Raw genomic sequence first — 26096 nt, forward strand, 5'->3', positions numbered from 1 at the left:
CGCTTTTTTTTTTCTTTTGTTGTTGGTTTATTTCTAGGCATGAAGTTGACGTCGTCAATTTCAAACGCTGATGGTCTTGAAGACACTGTTCAAAGAAAAGAAACCGTTAGCCAAACTCTAGAGGGAAAGGAAAATGGGACATGAACATGACATGACATACCCAAAACCGTTGCTTCCCGTTGCCATCACTGTACCAGGCATTTGAGCCTGCCAATGCAACTCCTTCACCGACTCCATATAGTGCACAAACAGCAGTTGTGGCGGGATATCGGCCAACCCGGCATCCCGACCCTCTTCATCATCAAGCTCAACAGCCAGATCCCAGAGGGTGACGGTATTGTCTGCGGACGCCACCCCGATGACGCTGTCATCAGTTGGGTGCCACTCGATACTCGTAATGGGCTGCCGGTGGAAATCGAACGACGCGACCGGAGACGGCTTGATCTGTGCCGACCCTGACGACGCACTAGGTTTCCAGTGTCGCAGATCCCAAACAGCCCATTGTCCATCGTCGGCACCAGTGGCCAAGAGGTGGAATGTCAGCTTCGACCAGCTCATGACATTTACGTCCGTATTCGAGATCTTGACATCCACCGCCGGTTTCCGAGACTTGGACCGCACATCCCACACCTTGACACTGCCGTCACTGCTGGCCGATGCGAAAACATTCCGCTCGTTCGGAGACCACTGCAGCTCCTCGACGGAGGACGTATGCCCGACAAAAGGTCGAGAGTCCGTCACCCATCCGCCGCCCTCTGTTCTGGTCGTCACGTAGATCAATCCGTCGTTGTCGCCAGTCAGAAGCTTACCGAGAGGTTGCAATGGCGACCAGTCCAGTGCATATCCCTCGGACTTGTGCATTCGTAGCGTGGAGATGGGTTTCGAGGCTGAAGGGGGGACGACTGTGCCGGGTACGTCGAAGCTGGCAAGGTGAGTGGTGACGTCGTGGATGAGGACCTGTGAATTTTCCAGCATGGTCGCCGTTATGGTCTGCGGAGGTTTCGAATAGTCTCCTGATTGAGGAGGAGTTTGGTGAACACGGATGCGATTCGTTGTCGAGTTCAACGGGATTGACTTGGATTCCAGAATGGGATCTCCGGATTCGTCGTCCGAGTCTGAGTCGCTCTCCGAGTCCGTCTCGTTCTCCCGCTCCATCTTTCCAAGACTACTGAGCTTGAGGATCATCAGCTCGTTTTCTTTCGAACGAGGACCGTCCGCCTGAGTACCAGCGACAGCATAGACTGTGGCCGGGAAGGTCTTTCGGTTATCACCCAGGTTGTCGCGAACAATGTCGAACGAGAGACATGGCCACGGCGTGGTGAGCGTATGCAACATGTCATATGTGGAAGGATCGGGGGCTAATGTCTCGCCGGGGGCCAGCTTTGTCCTGCCAGGTATGAAGGTTTCCTTGTCGACGTCCATCGCGTCTATCAATGCCGCAGTCAGTAACCACCTGCACCATGTCGCTGAATGCCAAAGGTGCCCACCGCATCGCCGGTTTCAGGGCTGCCACGTACCCTTTTCCTCTTCAGCTTCCCGCTCTTCATCCGGGCGACCATCGACTCCGGCTTCGAAGATCTCCTCCTCGCTTTCAAATTCATCTTCGAACTCGTCCTCGAACTCCCCCATTTCGTCCGGCGGGGCTTCTGAGACAGGGCGCTCGCCCGCCTTCAGGGCGGCGGATTGCTCTTCGGAGGCGTCTGCAGTGCGCTTAGACATCGTGAAGCGTAGATGAGGCTCTGGCACAGCCAGTCGCGCAGGGAACAAACGAGCGCTGCTGCGCCTGTAATTCTCTCGAAAATTCATAGATTAGGGCTGCGTGAACTTTTTTCGAGGCCCGGCAGCGCTAAACCACAACAGGACTAGTGCGTAGTCTGTCTCCGCGCGATGCGATGATGCCCGCCGAACAAGCCGTCGCCTTAGGCTTCATGGCCGCATGGCTGGCTGTGCGAGGCTCCAACTCCAGGCGGGCTCAGCCCACGGCGGTTATCTCAGTCAGTCATTCTTTCATACGCTGAAGACTTTTCTTCATTTTCCGCCTTTCTGTCATTTGTTTATCAATCGTCCGTCTCTGAACTCACCACTCACTTACCGGCACCTTTCCAGCGCCCGGAGCTCCCGACGCTTGGCTCCGCGCTCAGCTTGCCCGAAGCCCCTCCTCCCATCTGATCGGATCTGCAACGCGAAGTCTATCCCTTGTTGCGATCAACTATCAATCCGAAGATCCAATTGCATTTTATGACATCCTCCAAAATTCCTCTCTGACACCGGGCGTGGACATCGGTGCGCTCTTCTGCCATCCCAGCTCTCACTGCCCCTCCGCGTCGCATGCTAACGCCATACCCGTGACTTAGCAGAAGATCCTTCTGAGAGTGATATACATAACCTGCGACTCCAAGATGAACGCGGCCCAGCTTCTGGAGACGGGCCCTCCGTCCCAAATAGAGAACGACCAAGAGCATGCTTATCCTCTTCAACACACCACCTCCAATGAGCACGAGGTGTCAGGTACGGACGAGACACTGGTCAACACTTCGGCTTACAATAATGGCTACACCTCTGGCGAACAGAGCCATCTCCATTCTCACTCCACCGATTATTCCTCCTCCTCAACTCAGAATTATTTCGCTCCTGAAGATGACCAGTCGTCTCGATTCAGCTCTCCCACAATGACCTATCAGCCGCAATCGTCTCAGCCTGCCTCACGCCCCAGTTCTGGGCTGTCTAGCGGAGGAGATCGATATGCATATTCCCACTCACATCAGGAGCAGAGCCAAAAACAGCCGGTTCAGCCGACAAAGAACAGCGTTGTCATCAAGGTTGGAATGGTTGGGGATGCTCAGATTGGAAAGACGAGCTTGATGGTCAAGTACGTGGAGGGCAGCTGGGACGAAGACTACATCCAGACGTTAGGTGAGTTTCTCCAATACGTGCAATGACGCCCAAGTGTCGTTTCTGACCATTCGCCAGGCGTTAATTTCATGGAAAAGACCATCTCCATCCGGAACACGGAAATCACATTCTCGATCTGGGACTTGGGTGGGCAGCGAGAATTCGTCAACATGCTCCCCCTCGTGTGCAATGATGCCGTTGCCATCCTCTTCATGTTCGATCTGACGCGGAAGAGTACGCTGAACTCGATTAAGGAATGGTATCGCCAAGGTCGCGGGTTCAACAAGACGGCCATTCCGCTCCTTGTTGGCACCAAATATGATCAGTTTGTCAACTTTCCCCGGGAGGACCAAGAAGAAATCTCCCTCCAGGTATGTCGGAGTGCTTGCCCATGAGTGTATGGATGTATTTTGCTAAATTACTACAAGGCCAAGCGATTCGCAAAGGCTATGAAGGCGAGCTTGATCTTCAGCAGTACGAGTCACAGCATCAATGTCCAGAAGGTCAGGTCTCTTGTCCTCTAACATTCTCAGGCACGTTGGTTGACTAACTCTTCGACAGATCTTCAAAATCGTCCTGAGTAAGGCTTTCGATCTGAAATGCACCATCCCAGAGATCGAGAATATCGGGGAGCCATTGTTACTATACAAAAATGTATAATGGCAGCATGACACGTAGTGACGGGACATGTATGATTGAGGTGATGGCTCGATGATGATGATGATGTACGCTGGATGAATTCACGCTTGTTATGATTTACCACTTTTCTCTCACCTTTGCGTTCCTCTTCGACACGTATTGGACGAGTTGCTCGGGTGACATGCCGAACCGAACCATGATGGATGTCATCTTGGGTTGGCCCACTCATCCGGCTTTGATCTTTACTTCATGTAATTATTCTGCTGTGGAGCTCTCTTCCCTCTGGAATTGAGACTTTGAGAGGCGTCGGACTTGGTTCGTTTTGTCGAGGGTGCGACATCGCTCTTCATCTGTTCTCTTGTGATGTTCTTGCTTTATTTTCCCATTTGGCGAAGCGGACTTGCGATTCACAACTATGATGTACTTACTGTACGTACCTGGGTAGGTTGTTCTGTCAATTACCATTCAGACGTCGAAGAACCCTAGTAATCTCGGTCATATGACACATGGATTTGGAAATGAACGTTAGCATAGATCTCCAATGGGCGTGTGGGGGACCTGTCAATAATAAGCTGTGTCATTGAGGCTCTGCTAATTCCTGTTAAAGCCTAGCGATATTATTAATAGCTAGCGGAACCCCTCAGATTCTGGAGAGGAGCCGCTTAGTGCGGCGCCGTCCCTGTCACTATTATTATCGCTGGAGCATCACCAACAGGGTGAACATTAAAGTTCGAGCTTTATGCGCCTATAATCTCCTTGTTTCTGCGATGGGGCTGTTGGGATGATTCTCTTATCATTAGCTGATACGAACGGCATCGTGCAGCAGACGTGCTACTCCTGCAAGCGGGCAACGCCAGGGGAAATTTGGAGGGTCTAAGCCTCGCTCGAACCCGCCCCCGTTCCACTCGCTGATCCATGCGGCTCAGCTTATCGTTAAGGAGTATCTCCCACGCTTGACAGACCAAATAAATACCCAAAGGTTCCAAACGTTCATTTCCTCCCTCGATTTATTATCGCGTTCGTTTCTATGCTCACTCGCTAACCCTGACGCTGAGTCCAGCGCCTCCCTTATGATCGGCATCACCACCCATCTACTCTCGTTACCACGTCCAGTCACTCCATGTCGATGGCAGAAGAACCACGACCCCAGTCGATCCAGGAGCGAATCGCAGCCCTGAATCAGTCGCAGATAGGACGCATTCCAAATGGCATATCCCCTGTGTCTGTGGCACCAAGTGCACCGCCTTCTCGACCTGCAGCCCCGAGGGCCAAGTCCATCAATAATCCTCCGCATGAGGTGAACGGCTCTGGTGTCGACACCAAGTCGATTGGGAACAGAACTGCTCCGCTGCGACAGAATGGCGTTCTTCCACCTCCATCCATCACCGTGACTGGGCAGAACACACCAGGGGCCAATGGTTCCAAACCTCCTCCGCTTCCTGCGCGCAAGAAGCCCAGCCAACCAGGTCCACCTTTACCGCCGCGTCAACGCCCTGCACTACCGGAAAGAAGGGTATCTGCAGAGTCTACAACATCCAGTACTTCATTTTCGACGACGTCGACTTCGGAGACAGCAAACACCGCTGACACGCGGGCAACATCTGTCGACGCCGGGAAAAATCGACTCCGCGCACCGGCATGGGGCGAGACGGAATTGCCTCCTCTCCCTGTGCGACAAAAGCCCATTCCCTCATCGAGTACGGAGACGTTGCGGAAGATACCGTCGCCGTCGAGACCTCCCACGAAGCCGGAATTGCCTGCGCGGAATCCGTCGAACGAATCGAGAGAAAGCGATCGTCCACCCCCGCTGCCAAAGCGGCCATTGGCTGAACAGGCAAAACAGTTGCAAATTAAGCCCGGTGATCAATCAACGAAGGGAGCCAGCAGCGGACCGGCATTGAGGAAGCTTCCTCCTGTGCCTTCCGCAGATGCTATCAACAAGATTCGACAGTCGTCCTTTGCGGGATTAAGCAAACATGTCGAAGAGACCGAGTCTCCAGCAGCACGAACTAATGGTCATAACGTCTCTGATGCTCCTCCTCCAGTTCCGCTGGCGACACGTCCAGATTTGGCCGCTATCCAGGCGACGAAGCCACAATTCAAACCAGGCCAACCTCCCGCTTTCGCATCTTCTTCAAGCACGGTTTGTTTGAAATGCCGTGATTTTTCAGGTCCAGATACCCATGCCGCTCGGTTTCCCCGCCAATCTCTTCCGTCAAATGACCTGGCATGGCTGGCAAACCAACTTACAGCGCCATTTCCCTCGCCAACAGACAAGGCGAGAGCTATCTTCACTTGGCTTCATCATAACATCAAATACGATGTGGACTCGTTTTTCAACAACTGTGTGCAGCCGTCGACACCACAAAAGACTCTTTCCACTGGTCTTGCTGTCTGTGAAGGATATGCTGGTCTCTTTGCGACTCTGGCAACTCACGCCGGCTTGGAGGCCATTGTGATATCAGGCCATGGCAAAGGGTTTGGTCACGTGCAGCTGGCTCCTGGCTCTCCTGTTCCTCCGTTCGAGTCGAATCACGCCTGGAATGCCGTGAAAATCGACGGGGGCCAGTGGAAGCTAATCGACGCGTGCTGGGGAGCAGGAGCCGTTGAGGGAAAAGGCAAGCCGTACGTCCAGAGGTTTGACCCGACCAATTTCACCAAATCCAACGACGAATTTGGGTTGACCCATTTCCCTACGAACAAAAACCACTTTTTCCGTGACGACGGTCGTCCCGAGATAAGTTGGGAGGAGTACATCCTCAGCGACCCGAGCAAGCCGTTTGGCATTGAGCAGCCTGTCGTCTTTGGACCCGCCAAAGAGGAGAACGGCATATCGGACCGTTCGTTCCTCCCTGCCTCGAGGCAGATCTCCGTCCACCAACCGGGGCCCATTCGTTTCCAGTTCAGTCTGATCTGCGAACACTGGACCCTCACCCGACACAGCAAGAAGAGCGCGCCGTATATCTTCTTGCTGATGATCCACGGCATTGACGGCAGGCAAGATGACCACATCCCTTTCAATCATGTCCCCGGCTCCGGACCCAACGGTGGGGGCGATTTCTGGTATGTGGACGTCGCCGACCCAAGGACGTTGGGTGCGCCAGGCCAGAAGTTGGCTATTGCCGCTCTCACCAGCTTTGGCTCCTATCAAGATGCTCGGGGCCTGACATTGCAAGAATATCGAGAGAACGTAGGCAGGGTTGGCATGGGATGGTCCTACATGGCGGAATGGGAGCTGGTGTGAAACAAACAAAAAAAAAGAAAACGGAAGGGATATGGGATAATACCTAATAATAGTTCTTATGTGTTTTAATTTGATACCCGTTTTGCAGCCTCATCATGTTCAACTTTTGTCCCCAACTGAGGACAGTCGGCGACGCGTCCTGGTCTATGATCATGAGCTACTTGCCCTCCTCCTTTGGTGCCACTTATTTGTGTCCGAGTTTCACATACATTGTTATTTCAATGATAGATTCGGTGAATACGCTCGAATTCGGATGCATTTTATAAATACAGTGATGCGCTAGTAAAGGAGCTTAGCTCGTGGAGCAGCCAGTTTATTAACTTGTTGTAAGTGCTCCGTAATTAAGGGCTCCAGGGACTGGGTATCGGTATATCGATACGCTCGATCATTTTTATGGTTTCCTAGTTTGTCAATGCCGCATATTCGCCAAGGTCAATCACGCTGAGCGAGGCATGTTTCAACTCATGAACATCGAAAGCACCAACCCAGGCAATGGGTGTCTCTGTCTACCCGACGCTGTGCTCTTTCCTCAAAAGACTCTTGTTTTTCCGAGCCAAGTGTTTGATACGGAGGTCGACGTCGAGGTTGCATTTTCTTCCCGGCACCCTATCCCGACTCCCGACAATCGTTCTCCAATATCAGGGGATCTTCTCGCGACAATATACCTCCAGCAAATCAACTCCTATCGACGTATTAACCTGAACATGAAGACTTTTTCCGCTAGACAAGTGGCCGATGGCTCTGGAATGAAGAGCAACAGCTCCGAGACCGATACAGACCCTTTAACGTTCCTGAACTTGAGAATGCTGCCGCGAAAACCGTTGGTTCCAACAGCTGCGTGTCGATTATGAAGCTCACGGAGGGGGAGATAATAAAGTGTTTTCGCCTTGTTATGAATGATGGGCAAACTGTCATAGCGCGTATCCCGAATCCCAACGCTGGGCCTCCGTCATACACGACTGCTTCGGAGGTGGCTACAATGGAACTGGTAGGTGCCTGTAATCCAATGAGAAGCAAGTGACTGATATAACCTCCAGGTTCGGACTGTGCTCCAGATTCCCGTTCCTCAAGTATACTTCGTATGGCATTATTGATCACTGTGTTAATATATAGAATTCAATTCGAGCCTTCAACCTGGAAGCTTGACTGGACTTTCTCACTCGCATTATTATTAATTATTATTGTTATTGTCATTATTATCATTATTGTAAGTCCACAAAACTATCTAGGTACCTACCCTATTTACATTCCTTTTTGGGAAATTTAATTTGGCCTAATTACTTATTACAAAGCGTGGTCTGTTCCTCGATTTCATCCTGCATTGTTTCCTATTTATCCATCCTATTGCTATTATTTTATCCTTCAGTGAACAAGAGAAAGAACTCCTCTCTCTCTCTCTAATTTTTTTTTGGAGACGGTCATATGGTGATGTTGATTTGTAAACCCACCATGCCACGATGACAGCGTCGTATCCGAGATCAGATCAGTTGGTTCCATTCCGAACCGAGATCATGTCTCTCTTACCTAGGTACTGTTGCTGGAGGATAATTGGAGAAGAATGCATGGGATGGTTGGTGCGTGACTGACACCTGGAGCAATCAGCATCAGCGATCGAAACGCCGACAATTCCCCCGCATAGCATAGCATAGCTGCCATGAGCCATGGGCCATGGCGCCGGTAGGCCGCTTAGTGCTATGGCATGAAGCTTTTTGTCGGGGAAGCTGGGTTTCTCCACCAATCCTCGAACGCGTGATTGTCGGTGTCAACGTACGATGACGACGGTCAAGTCACATGTTGGATTTGAATCCTCCGTTTGCCTACAAGGGCCAAGTGACTGCTGAACCAACAAACAAACTAACACTACAGGTAAGGTATGGCGCTTCCTCTACCTTAATTTGATTGATTTAATCCTCTCGGAGCTTCTTTATGCTATCCAGCTTAAAGTTAGACCCACGCACTGACTTGTTTGTTTGCATTAGTTACTAGCTTATACCTCCTCTTTTACTTTCCGTGGAAACTCGCTTCAAGGATGACTCAAGACAATGACATCAACGACAATGATCATTGGTACAGCTGAGATGGAGTGCGTTTGTTCTCACTCTCACACGTGGGCGCAAAGCCAACCAACAAGTCAGGACTGCCGCGCCGCGCTCGTTGGCTGGAGCAGCTCGTCATGAGACTACATCCCCAGAACCTACCGCTTCCCTGCAGATGCTTCATTGACCTGGGGAAATTGGCCTGCCCGGTTCTGGAAACAGGAACGCGGCCGGGGTTCACAGTTCGGGAGTCTGACCGTCGTCATCCACTCATCATGATTCGACAATCGAGCCTCCTAGCCTGCTGGTCAAGGCTTTCACTTCCACCTCCTCTCTAACAGTTCTAGGTTGGCGCTACTCCACACATGACTGGAAGAGATTGAAGCGTTGCTGAAGGCGCGGCTGATACGATCGGCTACGGAGGCTATACGGAATACTCCGCTCAGCGCCGCTGCCCGGCGCTTTTGTCATGTCTGAGCGACCTCATGGCTGGCGGGAGGCGGTTCTTGGCAAGAAACCCTTGCCTCTAACCTTGGAACAGGCGTCCAATCTGCTCAACAAGAATAGGGGAACAGAACGAGAACAGTACTTTGTTCCGCGCCACTGCCGTCTTGGGCTTTCGCCCATGTCGATCGCAACCGCAGGCTCATGTAACTGCCCGTGATGAATCGGGTACAAGCAGCTGAGCTCATTATGACCACCACCAGCTCACAAAAAACAGATCGTAGAACCATGAATACGATGCAGGTTAACGAGTCAGCCTGTCATACCCGGGCTGGATTATTAGTTACACGCTAATTGTCCGCATGTGTCGCTGTCATTCCCGTGGTTGGCTCGGCCAGAGCCAGAGCCTTGTTATTCCCCGGACTCCCAGACATCTCGAACGAACGAGCCTTCGTGGCGGCCACCACAAGAGACATGATTGGTCCCCAGAAAAAAAAATCATTTCCCCAGTCGCAGCTCAAGGGCCTTGCAAGGATAGTCGCCTCCTATCAGAGGGTAGCTTCCGTGTGAGGTCGCATCAGCCCGTTGCAAGCGTCCAACGCCACGAGCTCTCGGCCTGTCTTCCCCATGGGACTCGCTCTCGATTTGCCCCGTACGATCTCCTGAGCCTGGGGAAGCTGGCTCCCGGGCTGAGAAGTTTAGTTCGCGGCTGGGATGCGAGGAGTGGATACATGCTACCTTCGTTCATTGGGTTTCTCTGAAGTGTTCCGTCTGTTTCAATTTTCACTGGTGCTTGCGCTTTTTCACTGTCACGGAATAATATTGCCGCACGATGACTCCCCAGACCCGTTTGCAGTCGAGGTTGGACTCCGTTGGACGCCGGCCTCGAGGATGAAAGTATATTAACCTGACCTGCGTCTGCTCCCCGCGCGTTGTGGCTTCCCCTCTTGATCCTTGACCTGCCTCCTGCCGTCTGACGTGTCTCTCATCTTCTCCCCTTCTCTCACTGCAGAGATCAGAGAGATCAACCAGGCAGAGCTTCCTTCGCCATCATGGTTGTTGGGAACATCTATGTGATCGCGGCCATCGCCGTCGTCGGCGGTGGTCTGTTCGGTTTCGATATCGCCTCGATGTCGGCCATCATCAGCACTGAATCTTATCTCTGTTACTTTAACCAGGGTTCAATCACCTACAGCAATGGCGCCAGACAATGTGCTGGCCCTAGGTCGAACGTTCAAGGTGGTATCACCGCCTCGATGGCGGGTGGCTCTTGGCTTGGTGCTCTGGTTTCCGGTTTCCTCTCTGATCAGGTTGGCCGAAAGACCTCTGTCCAGATCGGCTCGGTGATCTGGTGAGTTTGCATGCTTGTTGTTTGTTTCTGCGCAGGAGACGTACTGACCATGATGCGCATTGCAGGTGTATCGGCTCTACTATTGTCTGCGCGTCGCAGAACATCCCAATGCTGATTGTCGGCCGTATCATCAACGGTTTCAGCGTCGGTATCTGCTCTGCGCAGGTTCCTGTCTACATTTCTGAACTGGTATGCTGTCAGAAGCTGGTATGGCATCATGTACTAAGCTGTAATATAGGCCCCGCCCACCAAACGTGGTCGTCTCGTCAGTCTTCAACAGTGGGCTATTACCTGGGGTATCATGATCATGTTCTAGTATGTCTCTCTTCGTTGAGTCAATGTATCACCCCAACTGACAATGCTCTCAGCGTTTCCTATGGCTGCAGCTTCATCAACGGCACCGCTTCCTTCCGGATCCCGTGGGGTCTCCAGATGATCCCTTCCATCTTGCTCTTCATCGGTCTTTTGTTTCTTCCGGAGTCTCCTCGTTGGCTCGCCCGCAAGGACCGCTGGGAAGACTGCCATGCGGTGTTGACCCTGGTCCACGGCAAGGGTGACCCCAACTCTGCCTTCGTCCAGCGCGAATTTGAAGAAATCAAGGACATGTGCGAGTTTGAGCGTCGCAACGCCGATGTCACCTATCTGGAGCTCTTCAAGCCGAACATGCTCAACCGCACCCACGTAGGAATTTTCACCCAGATCTGGTCTCAGCTGACTGGCATGAACGTCATGATGTACTACATTACGTAGGTTCCCCTGTCTATTTTCTTTCTTCTTCTTTTCTTTTCTTTTCTTTTCTTTTTTTTTTTTTGAAGAATACTAGAGTACTAGAATACTGACGTGGTTTCTCCAGGTACGTCTTTGCCATGGCTGGTCTGAATGGAAACAACCTCCTGGTCTCTTCGAGCATCCAGTACGTCATCAACGTGGTCATGACGGTCCCGGCCATCCTCTTTGTTGACCGCTGGGGCCGGCGCCCGACTCTGATTTTCGGTGCCCTCTTCATGCTCATCTTCATGTTCGCCAACGGTGGCTTGCTTGCGAGTCGCGGTCAGCCGGCTCCTCCAGGCGGTCTCAACAACATCTCGTCCGAGTCTTGGGTCATCGCCGGTGCTCCCAGCAAGGGTGTCATTGCATGCACTTACCTCTTCGTGGCTTCTTTCGCCATCTCGTGGGGCCCCGTCAGCTGGACTTACCCTCCCGAGCTGTTCCCGCTGCGTGTGCGTGGTAAGGCCAACGCGCTGACAACCTCCTTCAACTGGGCCTTCAACTTTGCGCTGGGCTACTTTGTCCCTCCCGCATTTGTCAACATCCAGTGGAAGGTGTACATCCTGTTCGGTGTCTTCTGCACCGCGATGCTCATCCACGTCTTCTTCCTGTTCCCCGAGACTGCGGGCAAAACGCTGGAGGAGGTCGAGGCCCTCTTCACCGACCCCAACGGCATCCCGTACCTCGGTACTCCTGCCTGGAAGACCAAGGGCGCCTTCAGCCATGCCGTCGCCATTGAGACGAGGGGCTATGATGAGGAGAAGCTTGCCCCGACGCACCACGAGGACACTGCGGAGAAGACTGAGGCCTAGGCGTGTCTATCTAAATTCCGCATGTATGACTCATCTAATCGCACCTGTTTCTTCCTCTGTCAAGAAATGTAATGCACGTGAAGAAGGCTTTTGTTGTTAATCTCTTTTTTTTTCAACTTAAGCCGTTCTAGTAATGACTTGCAGGGATGACATGGATGACATGTGACGACATAACATGTGATGATGATTTGGGAAGGATCTCTTCTCAGGTATCTTTTATTATTATTATTGGATAGGCAGGGTTGATTGGTGGGTTAGTCAGTCAATACTACCTATATCTATATAGCAAATTGTTGGAAGAGTGTATATGTATGTAGTGAACTAACTAGCTAACGTCCTTCCTTCAGCCTGTTTCCTTTTTCTTGCCAGCTACCTATTAATCTGCGATAATGAAATCAAATTAAATGACCATTTTCTTTTCTTTTCTCTTATACAAAAGACCTACCTAGACATAGTGATATTCACGTGCATGTACCATTGACTTTGAAAGAAAAGAAAGATTTCAGGGATATTGAAACGCAGATAGGACAATATATATATATATATCTTGCTTACTAGCTTGCTTGATAAATAACAATTAGGTACAGGTTATATATCAGAAAAAAGGATATCAGAGATTGAGCAAGAGAATGGAAAGGAAGCCGAGGAAGACGAATACCATCTGGCTGCTGGCTCCTGCGCCAGGGTTAGCGGCGCTTTTTTTACTCGTGGCGGATGCTGAAGCGGAACCACTGGCCGTGCCTGTGCTGGTTCCACTGCTGCTGGTGTTCTTGCTGACCAGGTCGGTCGGCCAGGACGTCACCGTCGCAGCAGTGTAGGTTCCCTTCAGCGTGGTCGTGGCGCAAGAGGACGGGACGCTGTTTGCCTGAGATGCGCCCCAGCTCGGGCCCATGGTGCCGTTGCGACGGCTGGCTGCCGTCAAGAAGGCGGCGTAGGACCATGTCAGGTCGACGGCGGACGTTTGGCTGCCGTTGACCTTGGAGAATTGCTCCGAGAGGGCCCCGTTGTCTGGCGTGTACTTCTGCACAATGCTGACGAAGCCGTCTGCGTAGGTCTTGATCGCGTTCGTCAGCGAGGAGTAGGTGCTAGAGGAAGACGGGTATGTTCCGGTGTTGACGGAGGGGTCAAAGTCACGGAAGAAATTCAGCGAGGTGGATGTGATGGTCAGAGAGCCCTGTTTTTCCCACTGATAGAGGGCGTCGTACAGCTGTTCGGCTACGGCCAATGTGCACAGGTACCTAGGCCATCGATCAGATCAGCGTGTTTGAGAGACAGAGTAAAATGCTGCTTACCATGGATTCCCGTCGTAGTATATATCCTCCGCATACCTTCCAATGGCCACTGCCGATCCCGTCTTGATGCTATCATTGATGGAATAAAGGCCCCTGAACGAGTCCACGACAGCTTTGTGGTTCGCCAGCGCGGTGGACGAGCAGGGCTGGAATGTCGAATCGTCACATGCGGCCTCCGGATCGAAGACGTGGATCGATGCCAGAATGGAGTTCGCATCTTTGCCAGTCCGGCTGACGTCGTGCACCAGATTGATGTTGGAGTCGATGTAGCTCCCCGTCCAGAAGGACTGCTGGAAGCACAGGATCTGGGAGGCTACAGACTGGTAGTCGCCAACGGTTTGGTTCAGGCGCTTCGCCAGCGCGGCTCCCTCGACAAGGGCGCGGTGAGAGACGGCGATGGTGAAGAACGAGGAACCGTCGACTTCTTCCCAGAGGTCATAGCCGGTCTGGTTCCAGTACTGAGCGACATACGCCAAATCGTTGCGCGTAATGGGCCAGACGTGCGAGAGAGCAACGTCCGAGTAGCCATTGTCTATGAGCCATTGAGAATATGCGATCAGAGACGTGGCACGCAACGCCGGCCCGTCACGCTGGGGACGCCCCCACTGGCCCAGAAAGGCCGTCTCGTTGATGTAGAATTTGGGCTCTGCAAGACCGGCTCCAGAGGATAGGTCCCCCGATGGGTTCTGGACGGTCTGCAGCTTCGCTTGGGCGGAGATGTAATCCTGGATCAGGCCCTGCAGGGACGAGTCGCCGTGGACGAACCGGTCAATCAAGTATTTGAACGTCAAGGCAGCATCTCTCGTCCAGGTGTACCAGTCTTGAAGCACGATTAGATTAGACTAGTTTGGCAAGAGTAAGATCTAGCATCTACTTACAGTCAGGGTTCGTCTTGGATGGACTGGCCACCACAATTCCCGAATCTGCTCCCGGAACAGCTTCTCCATTTGGGCCAATGTTGGCCAAGACGCCACGCAGAGCGATCTCTGATTCGGACGCAATGAAGGCATCCAGACCTGAGGCTCTTTGTAGTAAAGACCCTGCTGAGGCACTTCCAGACAGGAAGACGCCCAGCAGAGCGACCTGAGACAACAATGGCTTGATGAACATCTTGACCAGATGATTTGATAAATGAATGTGTCAAACGAGTGGACGGGGGACAGCCAAACTCCAAGCGATTCGTGGAATTCTAAGAGCCAACCCCCAGAGCAAGAAAAGATAGGTGAAGAACGACAGATGTATGAGATAAAAACAGATCTAAGTTCGGTCTTGGCTGTGGACTTCAGGGGTTCTTTTGAACCGTGGAAGACTTCCCCCATGGGGCCAATGTAAATCAGCGCTAAATTCTAATCATAGATAACGTCACATCGGGGCCAATTAATCTGTTATCACCTTAGGCCAGAATCCTTGCTACCTAGAGCTAGATGGTTAGCCATCTACTAATTTAGATAGCGATTGTTGATAAGGAAAAGTAGATGATTTCATAGTGAGCTAAGTTATCAAATTATGGCAGTACAACCAGGCTCGCAGTCACTGATCTAAAGCTAAGGGACAATGTCTATTCTAGAAACTCTAAAATAACCTGTTATGCTAAATTAAGCTTCTGAAACTAATTCGACTTTAATCTATTTTACAGCAATCGAGTTCAGATTTACTAGATCTTAGGCTGATTATTAAATTGAGAGGTTAGATGCTGTCTGATCGTCTATAAATTTCAGTAATTTAATTCAAGGAATTTTTTCCTTTCCTTTCCTTTCCTTTCTTTTTTTGTTGGCAAAACGATGGCGACTTCTAAAACAGGTTGTTGGCGTACCTCTTGGCGAGGATATGTCTTATATCTTGCTTGAGACCCATCACTTCTTCTCTGTTCACCCTGCACAATTCCACCAGATGAAACCATGCACCCTTTTTCATTTCTAGCCTTTTTGCTGAGTCCCACTTCGCTCAGTCTGCAGGTGCCCCTGATGAAATCCTCAGTCGGGCATGATTACTGCTGCACCCCTGCATTTGGTCGAGATCGCAAGGGCGATGACACTATTGAAGCCTCCTTGCTCAACCTGCGCACATCTGAACGCCTTTCGAATGGCCACGACCTGTCGAGTATAATGAACGTCTACTCCCTCGCTTCCTTTGTACATACAATCACTAATAATACTATCTGAGGTATTGCAGAAGTCCACCATACCCTGGTCGTCGTTCGCCGCCACTGACGAGATCCCAAACTGTTCTATTTTGTCTACCCATTGCATGATATCTAGTTTTCTCAAAATGAGCCTGTGCTACATACAATGTGTGAAAGCCTTACGGTAGTGGATGTTCTCCTGAATAAGATTTTTTTTCGCAATAGTATTGTGCTCATGGCTTGCCATTCCTGGTGGAGTCCAATCTCCCCTTACCAATGCTCCAAAGATCCTATACATTTCAGTCAGCAATGTCAATTGATCTTTATAAACTCTGTGTTACCCCCTCCCTTCAAATTGGATTATCCCATCGTCTGTGTGGGTAGATCAACATGAAGCTCCCCCTGTTGATTGCAGGCACAACCTTCGCTAGTGCTGTCCTGGCTGCTGACCTGGAGGATTGGCGCTCGAGATCAATATACCAGCTCCTGACAGATAGATTCGCTCGTCCCGATAGATCGACGATAGCACCTTGTATTACAGAAGCCCGTCGATACTGCGGCGGCACATACAAGGCATCATAAACCAACTGGATTATATTCAGGGGATGGGCTTTACGGGGGTTAGTCTGGCATATTCCAAGCTCTCAAACATTGGACATGCTGATTGCCTGGCCAGATTTGGATATCTCCCGTCACCCATCAACTCGAAGGGGAGACAGGCTATGGTGAAGCGTACCATGGCTACTGGCAGCAAGACCTCTACAAGCTGAACTCCCACTTTGGGTCGGCGGATGACCTGCGAGAATTATCTGAAGAGCTGCATCGACGTGGCATGGTGTGTGTAGGCCCCTTAAATATCACATGGGATGCGATTGCTGATCCAACGTTAGTATCTAATGCACGATGTCATCGTCAATCACAACGGCTGGAACGGGATCCGCTTCATCCGTAGACTATAGTGTATTCTGTCCGTTCAATAAGAAGAAGTACTATCACATCTACTGTCCAATACTCGACTGGTCAAACCAGACACATGTCGAGGATTGCTGGATCGGTGACAATGTAGTCGCCTGTCCAGGTCTCTATACACAACGCCCAGACGTCCAGCGAGAATATCAATCTTGGATCTCTGGTCTCGTTCGCAATTATTCAGGCATGTCTCTGGCCTGCAATGACAGCAACAGCATTTCACGTTCTCTTGTGAAGTGGATGGCTTGCGGCTCGATACCGCTAGGGAAGTCCAAAAGGACTTTGTGCCTGGTTTTGTTTCAGCTGCTGGAGTTTTTACTACCGGAGAGGTCGAAGCTGACGACCCCGTACTTGGGCAGCTTCCTAAATTATCCCACGTAAGTTCGTTGGGAGCTCCGTCCATGATCCTGATTGACTGATCTTCTACAGCTACTACCCTTTGATCGATGCCTTCAAGAGTACGTCCGGCAACATCTCCAACTTGGTCAATCGGATCAACCAGGTCAAATCTGCTTGTCTGGACTCCACCGTCCTGGGTACCTTTTCCGAAAACCAAGACAACCCCCGTTTCGCCAACTACACGGCGGACCTGTCCCTGGCGAAGAACGTCATCACATTCACGATGCTCGCGGATGGGATTCCCATCATATACGCCGGTCAAGAGCAGCATTACTCCGGCGGCAATGACCCTAACAACCACGAAGCGCTCTGGCTGTCTGGCTACGACACTTCCGCGCCTCTTTACAGGCTCATCGCACAACTGAATCGGATTCGCAGTCACGCCGCACGTCAGAGTCCAACCTACCTGACCTACAAAAACCGGCCGATCTACAGTGATTCGACGACGCTGGCCATGCGGAAAGGGTTCAACGGGTACCAGGTCATCACCGTGCTCAGCAACCTCGGCTCCAGAGGCCCGAAGTACGTCTTGTCCCTTGGAAATACCGGATACCACAGTCGGCAGGAACTGGTCGAGGTCCTAACTTGTACTCATGTTACGGTGGATGATAACGGGAATATCCCGGTGCAGATGGATCAGGGCCTGCCACGAGTTTTCTACCCGCGAGGCCAGTTTCGAGGTTCGGGGATTTGTAACCTGTGACAGTGGTGGCAAACTAGATTCGAAACGTAAACTGATGGAGATCAGGCATCATCAGGTGTAAGTTGATGGTAATATTTTCTTTTTATTTTATTTTCAATTTCTGTTTTATTATCGTCTTATTTTATTTCTTATTTTCCCCTTTGGATCTGGTATCTCGGGCGCTTATGGTCTATAACAGAGACAATAACGTGATTTAATGACAAGCATATGGTATATAATCCAACTAATCAAACAACCCAGTACGTTTCTCTGTATTTTCTTCCATTCGATTCGTCCTCGGCTCTTTTGCTAGCGCATGATCTGTGAGAGTGCGTTGGCGCATGATGCGGGGAAGGTAGCATCTCTGGGGAAGATCGTCCGGAGAAATATAGAATTTCCATGACACCACGGCTGACAGAGAGAGAGAGAGAACAAATCAGGGTCTAGACACATGATGGCTTCCTGGAGCACATCTTCAATCCCTTCTCCAATATATCTTTGAGACGGACCCTGTGATCCATCTCTCGATAAGTTGTAGTCTTGTAGATAATTTCCTGTTAGGGAAAATCGTACTATATTGATGGTTCAACGAGCGTCCCTTCTGGCATTATTTTTGAGGGTAGTGGTAGAATACACCATTATGATTTCTTACTGGCGTCGGACGACAGCCGTGTTGCTGTCGGGTTTGTTTGTTAGGGTTTCCAGCAGTCCAAACCTTTCCCGTGAGTCTCTTTTCCTCCTTCTGACAAGAACTCTAACGTTATGGTACTCATCTAACTCAATTTCTGCGACAATTCTTTCTGAAAGTCGTCCCTCGTGTCCTGGAGCCTCTTCCGCTCGGCTCCATCAAGCCTCAGGGCTGGCTGAAAGATCAGCTACAATTGATGAGCGATGGACTCGCCGGGCACGAATACGATTTCTACGGCTACGTCCGGGACAATCCCTGGCTGGGAGGCGATCAGGAGTACAGTTCGCTCAACGAGGCATTTCCCTACTGGTTCAACGGGCTCGTGCCGCTGGCGTACGGGTTGGACGACGAGCGTCTGAAGGAGCAGGTCCTGAGCTCTGCAGACCACATCCTGTCGCATCAGCAGTCGGATGGCTGGCTGGGTCCGGAGACCAACCTCAGCACGCGCAACTTCTGGGCTCGATATCCCGCGTTTCTGGGTCTGGCCCAGCTGGCAGAAGCGGAGAATGGCACGGACGTCGAGAAACAGATCCTGGATGGCATGCACAGATTTGTCAACCTGATGCACTCCATGCTGGCCGACAACTATACAGGCTATGTCGAGCACCCCGGAGACGATTTCGATGACCAGTGGGGGCGCTCCCGGGCAGCAGATATGGTCCTGGGTCTGCAATGGCTCTACGAGAAAGATCCCCGAAACGACTCCCAGATCCTGTTTGAGTGCATGCAGTACCTGAACGAGAAGGCATACAATTGGTCATACTGGTACACGGAAGGGGTCTACATCAAGCAGGATCTGGACACCGTCCCCGTCAACATCACTAATTTCTATTTTCCTTTCGAGCACGGGGTGAATGTTGGCCAAGGGTTCAAGGCCGGGGCAGTCATTCGGCGGTTCACATTCGACGACGGCCTTGCGGACAGTTCCCGACGGGCTGTCAATTGGACCTTTCAGTATCATGGCACGCCTTCCGGGGTGATCATCGCGGACGAGAGGTTGTCCGGTCTGAGTCCCGTTCGGGGCGTGGAGCTCTGTTGTGTGGTGGAGACAATGTACTCGCTGAGCTATCTCTATCAGGCACTGGGAGACGCTTACTTCGCGGATCGGTGCGAACTGGCCGCTTACAATGCGCTTCCTGTCATGCTGACGCCGAACTGGTGGGCTCATCAGTACGTCGCCGAGACGAATCAGCCAATTTCGCATGAACTGGACGTCTCGCCGTTCTGGAACGTGAACACTGTCGGCCAGACCTTTGGGCTGGAACCCAATTATCCTTGCTGCACAGTGAACCATCCGCAGGGATATCCGAAATTCGTCTCTAATTCCTTTGTGAGGGTTGATGAGGATGGCATCGCGCATGCTTTGTTGGGACCGACTTCCGTGAACACGACAACGAAGTCGGGACGACAAGTCAGCATCTCCTGCAACACAAACTATCCTTTCAGTTATGATCTGACATACTCCGTCCAATCTGATGGCCCGTTTGACTTTTTGGTCCGGGTCCCGTCCTGGGCATCAACATCGAACAGCGTCGTTGCTGTGAACGGAGGTTCGCCCCGTCCGGTCCAGGCAGACCCAGCAACGGGCTTGCACCGCATCTACTTAGGTGGTGGGGTCAACACTGTCGTATATTCGCTTTCGACAGACATCCGGGTAGAACCGAGAGCCAACGACACCGTGTCGATCTATCATGGCGCTCTTCTCTACTCCATTCCGATCGGCGAGAACGTCACCACCCACAGCTCCAACTATCCCGATGCTCCCCCGGAAGTGCAAGAGTACACCATGCTCCCGACGACGAATTGGTCGTTGGCAATTGATCCTTCCACCTTCCGCTTCAACGCCCCCCAAAACAGTGGCTCGCTGCCAAATCCGATCTGGACGTTGAACGCTCCGCCCGTGTCCATCACGGCAACGGTGTGTGAGATCTCATGGGATTTGGTCAACGGGTACGCGCCAAATCCACCTCTCCCCGGTCAGAGGAATTGTACAGGGGATCCGTTTGAGATTGAGCTGGTGCCGTATGGGAGTGCAAAGCTGCATATGGCAGAACTGCCGACGGTTAGTTTGAAATAGGTACGTATCTAGGTCATATTGCTTTGGGACCTTTGACACCAACCTATTGCCTGTAACTAGCTGAGAAAAAAATCTTTCTTTTACTGAATGTAGTAGTTATATTGATTACTTAGGTATGTACCTGGGTAGGCTAGGTGAGATCTGGGTTGAAGACCTCTCTTCAATAAGCCATTATTAAAGCCATCTCCCACGTTCCAACAGAATTAAGAAGCAAACTTCTTCTCTATTATTCTACGACTGATGCCCAAACGGCACAACTGCCAAAAATTCTGGTGATAAAATCATCGACTTCTATATTTTAGCTCTCAAGAACTTAGTAATATTCTTACTAACCCTACATAAAATTTATATCAGTTATTATTTAATGATTTTTTTTAAAAAAAAAATAAAGATAATAGTAATGGTAGAGGAGTTGTGGTAATAAAGTAGAGGCAATCCTTTAAAATATATATTTTGGGTTTTAAATATAAATCTAGGAAGTTTTTTTTTTTAAAAAAAAACTTTGACGTCTTTATAGAAGGTCTCCATAAGTAAGCAAACAATAAAACGTTTTTTCATTTAGTAATTATCTATATTTTGATAAAAAAAAGACAGGGGTATCATATATATTGTTGAGAAACAATTTGATAAAAAGTTCAACTTTTGCAGGAAAACTTTGTTTTTGCGGTGTATCTCAGTGTCATTTATGGCTGACTTCCTCTGCTTATTTATGCAACACTCTTTCTTTCTAAATTTTACTAGCAACGAAGTCAATAGGAAATTCACAAAGAGAATCAACTTGTCCATTCGCCATTTACTCCGTATACGGAGTCCGTACTCGTTGGGCGATCTGCATGCTAGCAGTAGATGATTCGTCTACGTCATCCACGGCAGGGCATTTCCGCCCCATCGTGTTGACTCCTTTTCTCTCTTTGATGCTAGCGTGCCATCGGGCGCGGAGCGAAGCTGCTTGGCAGTGCTTGCGAACGACCCCTGGCGGCTGACATGTGCCCCGGAATTGACTTCAAAAAATCTGTCCTGTTCGGTTCCGGCTTTTGATCTGTCCTGGCTTGATCTGGTCAGATCCAATCTCCCGGGCACGAGGTTCTCTCCTCATCTGGCTTCTCCGGTTCCCGAATTTTATTCCTTTCCTTCGCACTTTTCCCCTCCACCTCCGTCCGCCTCTTCTCGACCTCGAATGCTTCCCTCCTCGCCTATTGCTGGGTCAGAGTGCTGAGAGCAGGGTTTTGTGGCCCTTGACGGACTCCACGACGCAATTGGGCTTCGCTTGGGGACCGCATTGGGAACAGACGTCTTCCTGGAACGACAGCAGGGAATTCTGACGTTCACAACACACACTCTGTCAACATGCCTCGCATGCGGAGAAAGTCCAGCAACCTGGGGGCGGACATCAGAGGTGATACCAGTGCCCCGGCCATATCAACCATGTCCGCAGAGGTATCTCAGGTGCGATTCTCTTCCCATGCCGCAGTCCTCGTGGCTTGTTATATCTGTCTTTGGGCTCATGTTTCCGGCTGAACTTAGGATCGTCCGCCGCGGACCGCAACAGACAAAGCCGGGAGACCGCCAGCCAAACGGCGCAAACCACGCTCCTTATTCCGACGCTGGATAGACCTCTCGTTGAAGCATACATGGCTGACACCGCTGGTGATCCTGGTGGTTCTCCTGTCCGCATATGCCGTCAATCCGACCCCGTCCAATCCCATCCATAGCGCCATCTTCCTGTCGTACCGTCGCGAACCGCGCTATCCGGGCGAGCCGGTGATGTATGGCAAGGGCAAGAAGGATTTCGCCTTCGTTGCCTTCTACACGGTCTTTCTCTCCTTCACTCGTGAATTCCTGATGCAGCGGGTCATCCGCCCGTGGGCGATCTACTGCGGGATCCGCTCCAAGGGCAAGATCGCTCGCTTCATGGAGCAGGTCTACACGGCCATGTATTTTGCGGTCTTTGGGCCGTTCGGGCTGTACGTGATGAGTAAGACGAATATCTGGTACTTCAACACGACGGCCATGTTTGAGGGTTTCCCGCATCGAGAGCACACCGCGGATTTCAAGGCATACTACTTGCTGGAAGCGGCGTACTGGGCCCAGCAGGCCATTGTGCTGTTGCTGCAGCTGGAGAAGCCCCGGAAGGACTTTAAAGAGCTGGTTGGGCATCACATCATCACGCTGGCTCTGATCTTCCTGAGCTATCGGTTCCACTTTACGTACATGGGGCTTGCCGTGTACATTACCCACGATATCTCTGACTTTTTCCTGGCGGTACGTCTTCTGTCTTTTTGGGGCTAAAATTTCCTCACTGACTCGAACAGACGTCGAAAACCCTCAACTATCTGGATTCTCCAATCGTTGGGCCGTATTTTGGACTGTTTGTGACCGTCTGGATCTACCTGCGACACTACCTAAACCTGAAGATCCTCTGGGCAGTTCTGACGGAGTTCCGGACTGTTGGGCCCTTCGAACTGAACTGGGAGACTCAACAGTACAAGTGTTGGATCAGTCAGATCATCACCTTTGTGTTGCTGGCCAGCTTGCAGGCGGTCAACCTCTTCTGGCTCTTTCTCATTCTGCGCATCTTGAAGAATTATCTCTTGAACAGCGTGAAAAAGGACGAACGGAGCGATAATGAGGAGGAGGAAGAGGAAGAAGTGTCTACGAAAGCTGCGAACGGATCTGCCAGTGGCGCCCTGCCCAACGGCGACGGTCAGGCTGTGACACGGCGGAATGTTGGCAAGGAGAACCAGACTCCTCAGGTTCTTGTGAACGGGGAGCCTGTGGACGCCGAAGTTCCCACGGCCAACGGCAAGAAAGAGCGATAAGAACGCCGATAAGAAACGCTATCCTTATCTTATCCGTGCCTTATCTTTCAATTAATTCAACAAAAGGACCTCCTTTTGTACCCGCTCTTCCTGAATTGAATTGAATTGAACTGCCATGTGATGATCAGAATCTGAAACGAGGGAAAAAGCAAAAGCAAAAGCAGACGGAACGCCTATTCTTCTACCCGCCTCCCACTCGACCCGGTCATGGTTGAATCTATGCCACTTGTCACGCAGGTGTTCGTTTTGTCTTGTTACTTTTTGGGAGAGGGGAAGGAAGGATTGATTCTTTTCTCATTTCATTTCGACAGGCTTGCATAGGGATTTATTTTCTTTTCTCATCACATATCATTCGTTTTTTGTTCCTCCCTCCCCAACAATGAACGAACGAACAGACTCTTCATTTTGGATTCTGATTGACTGATTGACTGATTTGTTATCTATAAATATTTATCTGATGACGAGGATGAGATGAGATGAGGATGAGCATTGATTGATTGATTGAACCGGGAATTATTGTAGACTAATATCCTACCTTTCTACCTACCTACGTATTTTTTTCTACTTCTACGCATACATATGAGATAGCCTTCTGTCTGTCCATGTTCGTTGGCCAGTTTTTTTTGTTCTAGAAAGAGATTATCTTCCGGAGAAAAAGATCGTGACGACTGACCAACTGAGCGATCAACCCGTCTCTGCCTCTGCCTCTGCCTCTGACTGACACTTGACTTGAGTTGACTGTCTGTCTCTGTAATGATATACCATACACTCATCCATCCATCCATCATCATCTTATGAGCGGTTTCTTTCCCCCGTTGGGTTTTGACTTTTTTTTTTTTGGCTTTGTCTAATACTTCTTTTTGGTGATTTTTTTTTGGCTTTTTTTTTTCTTGAATGATATGTTTTACCCCTTCAAGCATAATCAATATCAATAATGATCAATGATTTTTATAGATTAGACCAGTAACTAACTAATTTCTAATATGAGTGACTGACAGGGAGGTCTGATCATCAATGGACTGGATGACTGACCTCTCTATCATTTTCCTATCATTCCTTTTTGTTTTCTTTTCTTTTTCTTCTTTTTCTTTCTCTCTCTCTCTCTCTTTTTTTTTCCTTTTTTGTTTTCTCATCTGGATATGATATGTCCTGCTTCTGCTTCAATCAGAAAGACAAAGACAAGAGACTTTTCATTTCCCATTCTTCTATAGTACATGCATGATGTCGTGAGAGCAGCTGATCTGATCGATCTACACCCGGTTATCCTCATACTTGGGCCGCTCAGGCGCGAGAGTCCCCTGCAGCTTGGCGGAATCGGTGTCCCCCTCGGCCTTTGCGCTCTTCCCTGACGACTCTAGCCACGGGTGCTTGGTCTCGGTGTTGGAGAGGCCCTGCTGTTTGGCGGACTGGGCGCCGGACTTGACGGCGGGGCTTTCAGCGCCTTTGTAGGCTCTGGGCTGGAGAAGAATTGTCGTTAGTTTCTCCGAACCAGTTCCTTCTTGTGTCCTTGCTCTGAATTCACGCTGGGAAGAAGAAGTGAACCTACCGGATCCCGTTCAGAAGGCCTGTTGTCCCCCTCTTCCGCCGCAGGAGCAGCCTCCTCCTCGGACACCTCCTCAGCAGGCTTCTCTTCCTCGGGCTTCTTCTCTTCCACCTCCTCCGGAGCCGGCTGAGGCGCCTTCTTGTGATCGTGGGGTCCGTCGTCGCCCTTCATCACGGGCCGCTGGGGGCCTATGCCATGCTCAGTCTCGGGCGGGCCGGAATTGTACAGGTACACTGCTGCAGGGACGGTGAGGGCGAGGGAGGTGATCAGCCTGTTGCAAGGCTGCTTGTTAGCAATGTCTGTATATACACAAAACAAGAGATCAATGACCAGAAGAGATCGACCAGTCGATCAGATTAAAATTCAGTTCAACTCACCAAGGCAGATCACTCTTCTTCTGGGGCGCACCATGTCCAGCCTGGTTAGCGTAGAAGCGCCGTGCGGCCAGCCGGGACCCAGCACGGACCTGCGACGCAACAAGAGTGCGGAGTGCGGGGGTGCGTGGAAGGACCATGACTGTACTGCGGATTGGAATGCTTGTTTCAAGAAGAGTCAATGGCAAGCAATTGATGATAGAAAGGAAGAGAAAAGATGGAGAGGATTTGGAGATCGGAGCTGAGCGGGCAAAGATCGGATGGGAGGTGAGTGAGTGAGGTGATGTGATTATATGGAGTGCCCGAGTGATAAGTGATAGGGCCGAACTGCCCGATCTCCGGGCATGCGAGTTACCTAGGTAGCTTGCTGCTTAGGTAGGTCCCTGCCATTATGGGTGCCTCTTAGCTAATGCTCTCCCGCAATTGCGCCGGAGCAGCAGTGATGTTGCCATGACAGCGTCCTGTCGGCCTTAACTTACTAGGCAGGTATCTCTTATCCCTGCCATTATGTCATCATGGAAACCAATTAGAAGAAATTGACAGAAAAAAGAATACATGTCTAGATGAGTTATTAATATATTACTGACTGCAAATAGCTGGAGCTGCCCTATATACTTGTCACTACTACTGTACTCCGTAGTATATACTCTGTACTGTGGTGACCATGCGGATACTTCATCCTGTCTGAAGGAGTGCTTAGAATTAAATTAAGAAAACGACAAACTTCATTAACAACATATCCCCTCTATCCTGTAAAATAGACAGAGCAGATATAATTCTTCCTACTCTGATAATCTTTCTTTTTTATTCTTTTTCTCGTTGTGTCTGTGCCTGATAGGAGTGATCTGGACCAACCAAACTAATCGGTCCCCTTGCGGCGGCTGTAATTGCCCCACGTTTTTGCTCTCCCAAGCTGGATGCAAACAAGGCCAGCTTCCTCCCCTC

At 50.6% G+C, this 26096-nt stretch overlaps 10 protein-coding genes across 10 annotated transcripts; 7 read left to right on the top strand and 3 right to left on the bottom strand.

Annotated features, from left to right (window-relative positions):
• Positions 1 to 60: 60 nt before the first annotated feature.
• Positions 61 to 1719, bottom strand: VTN77DRAFT_5191 (uncharacterized protein; the record flags this gene model as incomplete). Its single annotated transcript, XM_069421333.1, has 3 exons — positions 61 to 85; positions 161 to 1427; positions 1518 to 1719. 3 exons carry the CDS (start codon positions 1717 to 1719, stop codon positions 61 to 63), a joined length of 1494 nt encoding a protein of 497 aa, XP_069277006.1.
• A 950-nt stretch (positions 1720 to 2669) lies between these two features.
• VTN77DRAFT_5192 (uncharacterized protein) lies at positions 2670 to 3552 on the top strand (the record flags this gene model as incomplete). The annotated part of the gene is made up of 4 exons (XM_069421334.1): positions 2670 to 2913; positions 2971 to 3263; positions 3321 to 3395; positions 3454 to 3552. The coding sequence occupies 4 exons, from the start codon at positions 2670 to 2672 to the stop codon at positions 3550 to 3552; spliced, it is 711 nt and encodes a 236-aa protein (XP_069277007.1).
• A 1099-nt stretch (positions 3553 to 4651) lies between these two features.
• VTN77DRAFT_5193 (uncharacterized protein) lies at positions 4652 to 6775 on the top strand (the record flags this gene model as incomplete). The annotated part of the gene is made up of 1 exon (XM_069421335.1): positions 4652 to 6775. One exon carries the CDS (start codon positions 4652 to 4654, stop codon positions 6773 to 6775), a length of 2124 nt encoding a protein of 707 aa, XP_069277008.1.
• An 847-nt stretch (positions 6776 to 7622) lies between these two features.
• Positions 7623 to 7921, top strand: VTN77DRAFT_5194 (uncharacterized protein; the record flags this gene model as incomplete). Its single annotated transcript, XM_069421336.1, has 3 exons — positions 7623 to 7763; positions 7813 to 7845; positions 7889 to 7921. The coding sequence occupies 3 exons, from the start codon at positions 7623 to 7625 to the stop codon at positions 7919 to 7921; spliced, it is 207 nt and encodes a 68-aa protein (XP_069277009.1).
• A 2386-nt stretch (positions 7922 to 10307) lies between these two features.
• VTN77DRAFT_5195 (uncharacterized protein) lies at positions 10308 to 12186 on the top strand (the record flags this gene model as incomplete). The annotated part of the gene is made up of 5 exons (XM_069421337.1): positions 10308 to 10606; positions 10672 to 10795; positions 10845 to 10921; positions 10975 to 11352; positions 11460 to 12186. 5 exons carry the CDS (start codon positions 10308 to 10310, stop codon positions 12184 to 12186), a joined length of 1605 nt encoding a protein of 534 aa, XP_069277010.1.
• A 610-nt stretch (positions 12187 to 12796) lies between these two features.
• VTN77DRAFT_5196 (uncharacterized protein) lies at positions 12797 to 14588 on the bottom strand (the record flags this gene model as incomplete). Its single annotated transcript, XM_069421338.1, has 3 exons — positions 12797 to 13424; positions 13479 to 14298; positions 14357 to 14588. The coding sequence occupies 3 exons, from the start codon at positions 14586 to 14588 to the stop codon at positions 12797 to 12799; spliced, it is 1680 nt and encodes a 559-aa protein (XP_069277011.1).
• A 1617-nt stretch (positions 14589 to 16205) lies between these two features.
• On the top strand, positions 16206 to 17671 carry VTN77DRAFT_5197 (uncharacterized protein; the record flags this gene model as incomplete). Its single annotated transcript, XM_069421339.1, has 4 exons — positions 16206 to 16220; positions 16277 to 16485; positions 16929 to 16946; positions 16999 to 17671. The coding sequence occupies 4 exons, from the start codon at positions 16206 to 16208 to the stop codon at positions 17669 to 17671; spliced, it is 915 nt and encodes a 304-aa protein (XP_069277012.1).
• An 863-nt stretch (positions 17672 to 18534) lies between these two features.
• On the top strand, positions 18535 to 20415 carry VTN77DRAFT_5198 (uncharacterized protein; the record flags this gene model as incomplete). Its single annotated transcript, XM_069421340.1, has 1 exon — positions 18535 to 20415. The coding sequence occupies one exon, from the start codon at positions 18535 to 18537 to the stop codon at positions 20413 to 20415; it is 1881 nt and encodes a 626-aa protein (XP_069277013.1).
• A 1347-nt stretch (positions 20416 to 21762) lies between these two features.
• On the top strand, positions 21763 to 23234 carry VTN77DRAFT_5199 (uncharacterized protein; the record flags this gene model as incomplete). Its single annotated transcript, XM_069421341.1, has 3 exons — positions 21763 to 21861; positions 21940 to 22677; positions 22728 to 23234. The coding sequence occupies 3 exons, from the start codon at positions 21763 to 21765 to the stop codon at positions 23232 to 23234; spliced, it is 1344 nt and encodes a 447-aa protein (XP_069277014.1).
• Positions 23235 to 24484: 1250 nt separating this feature from the next.
• On the bottom strand, positions 24485 to 25291 carry VTN77DRAFT_5200 (uncharacterized protein; the record flags this gene model as incomplete). The annotated part of the gene is made up of 3 exons (XM_069421344.1): positions 24485 to 24691; positions 24781 to 25048; positions 25155 to 25291. The coding sequence occupies 3 exons, from the start codon at positions 25289 to 25291 to the stop codon at positions 24485 to 24487; spliced, it is 612 nt and encodes a 203-aa protein (XP_069277015.1).
• Between the last annotated feature and the right edge of the window lie 805 nt (positions 25292 to 26096).

Source organism: Rasamsonia byssochlamydoides (assembly GCF_041956645.1).
Source record: "Rasamsonia byssochlamydoides strain NRRL 3658 unplaced genomic scaffold VTN77scaffold_38, whole genome shotgun sequence".
In the NCBI taxonomy this organism is placed as follows: Eukaryota; Fungi; Ascomycota; class Eurotiomycetes; order Eurotiales; family Trichocomaceae; genus Rasamsonia; species Rasamsonia byssochlamydoides.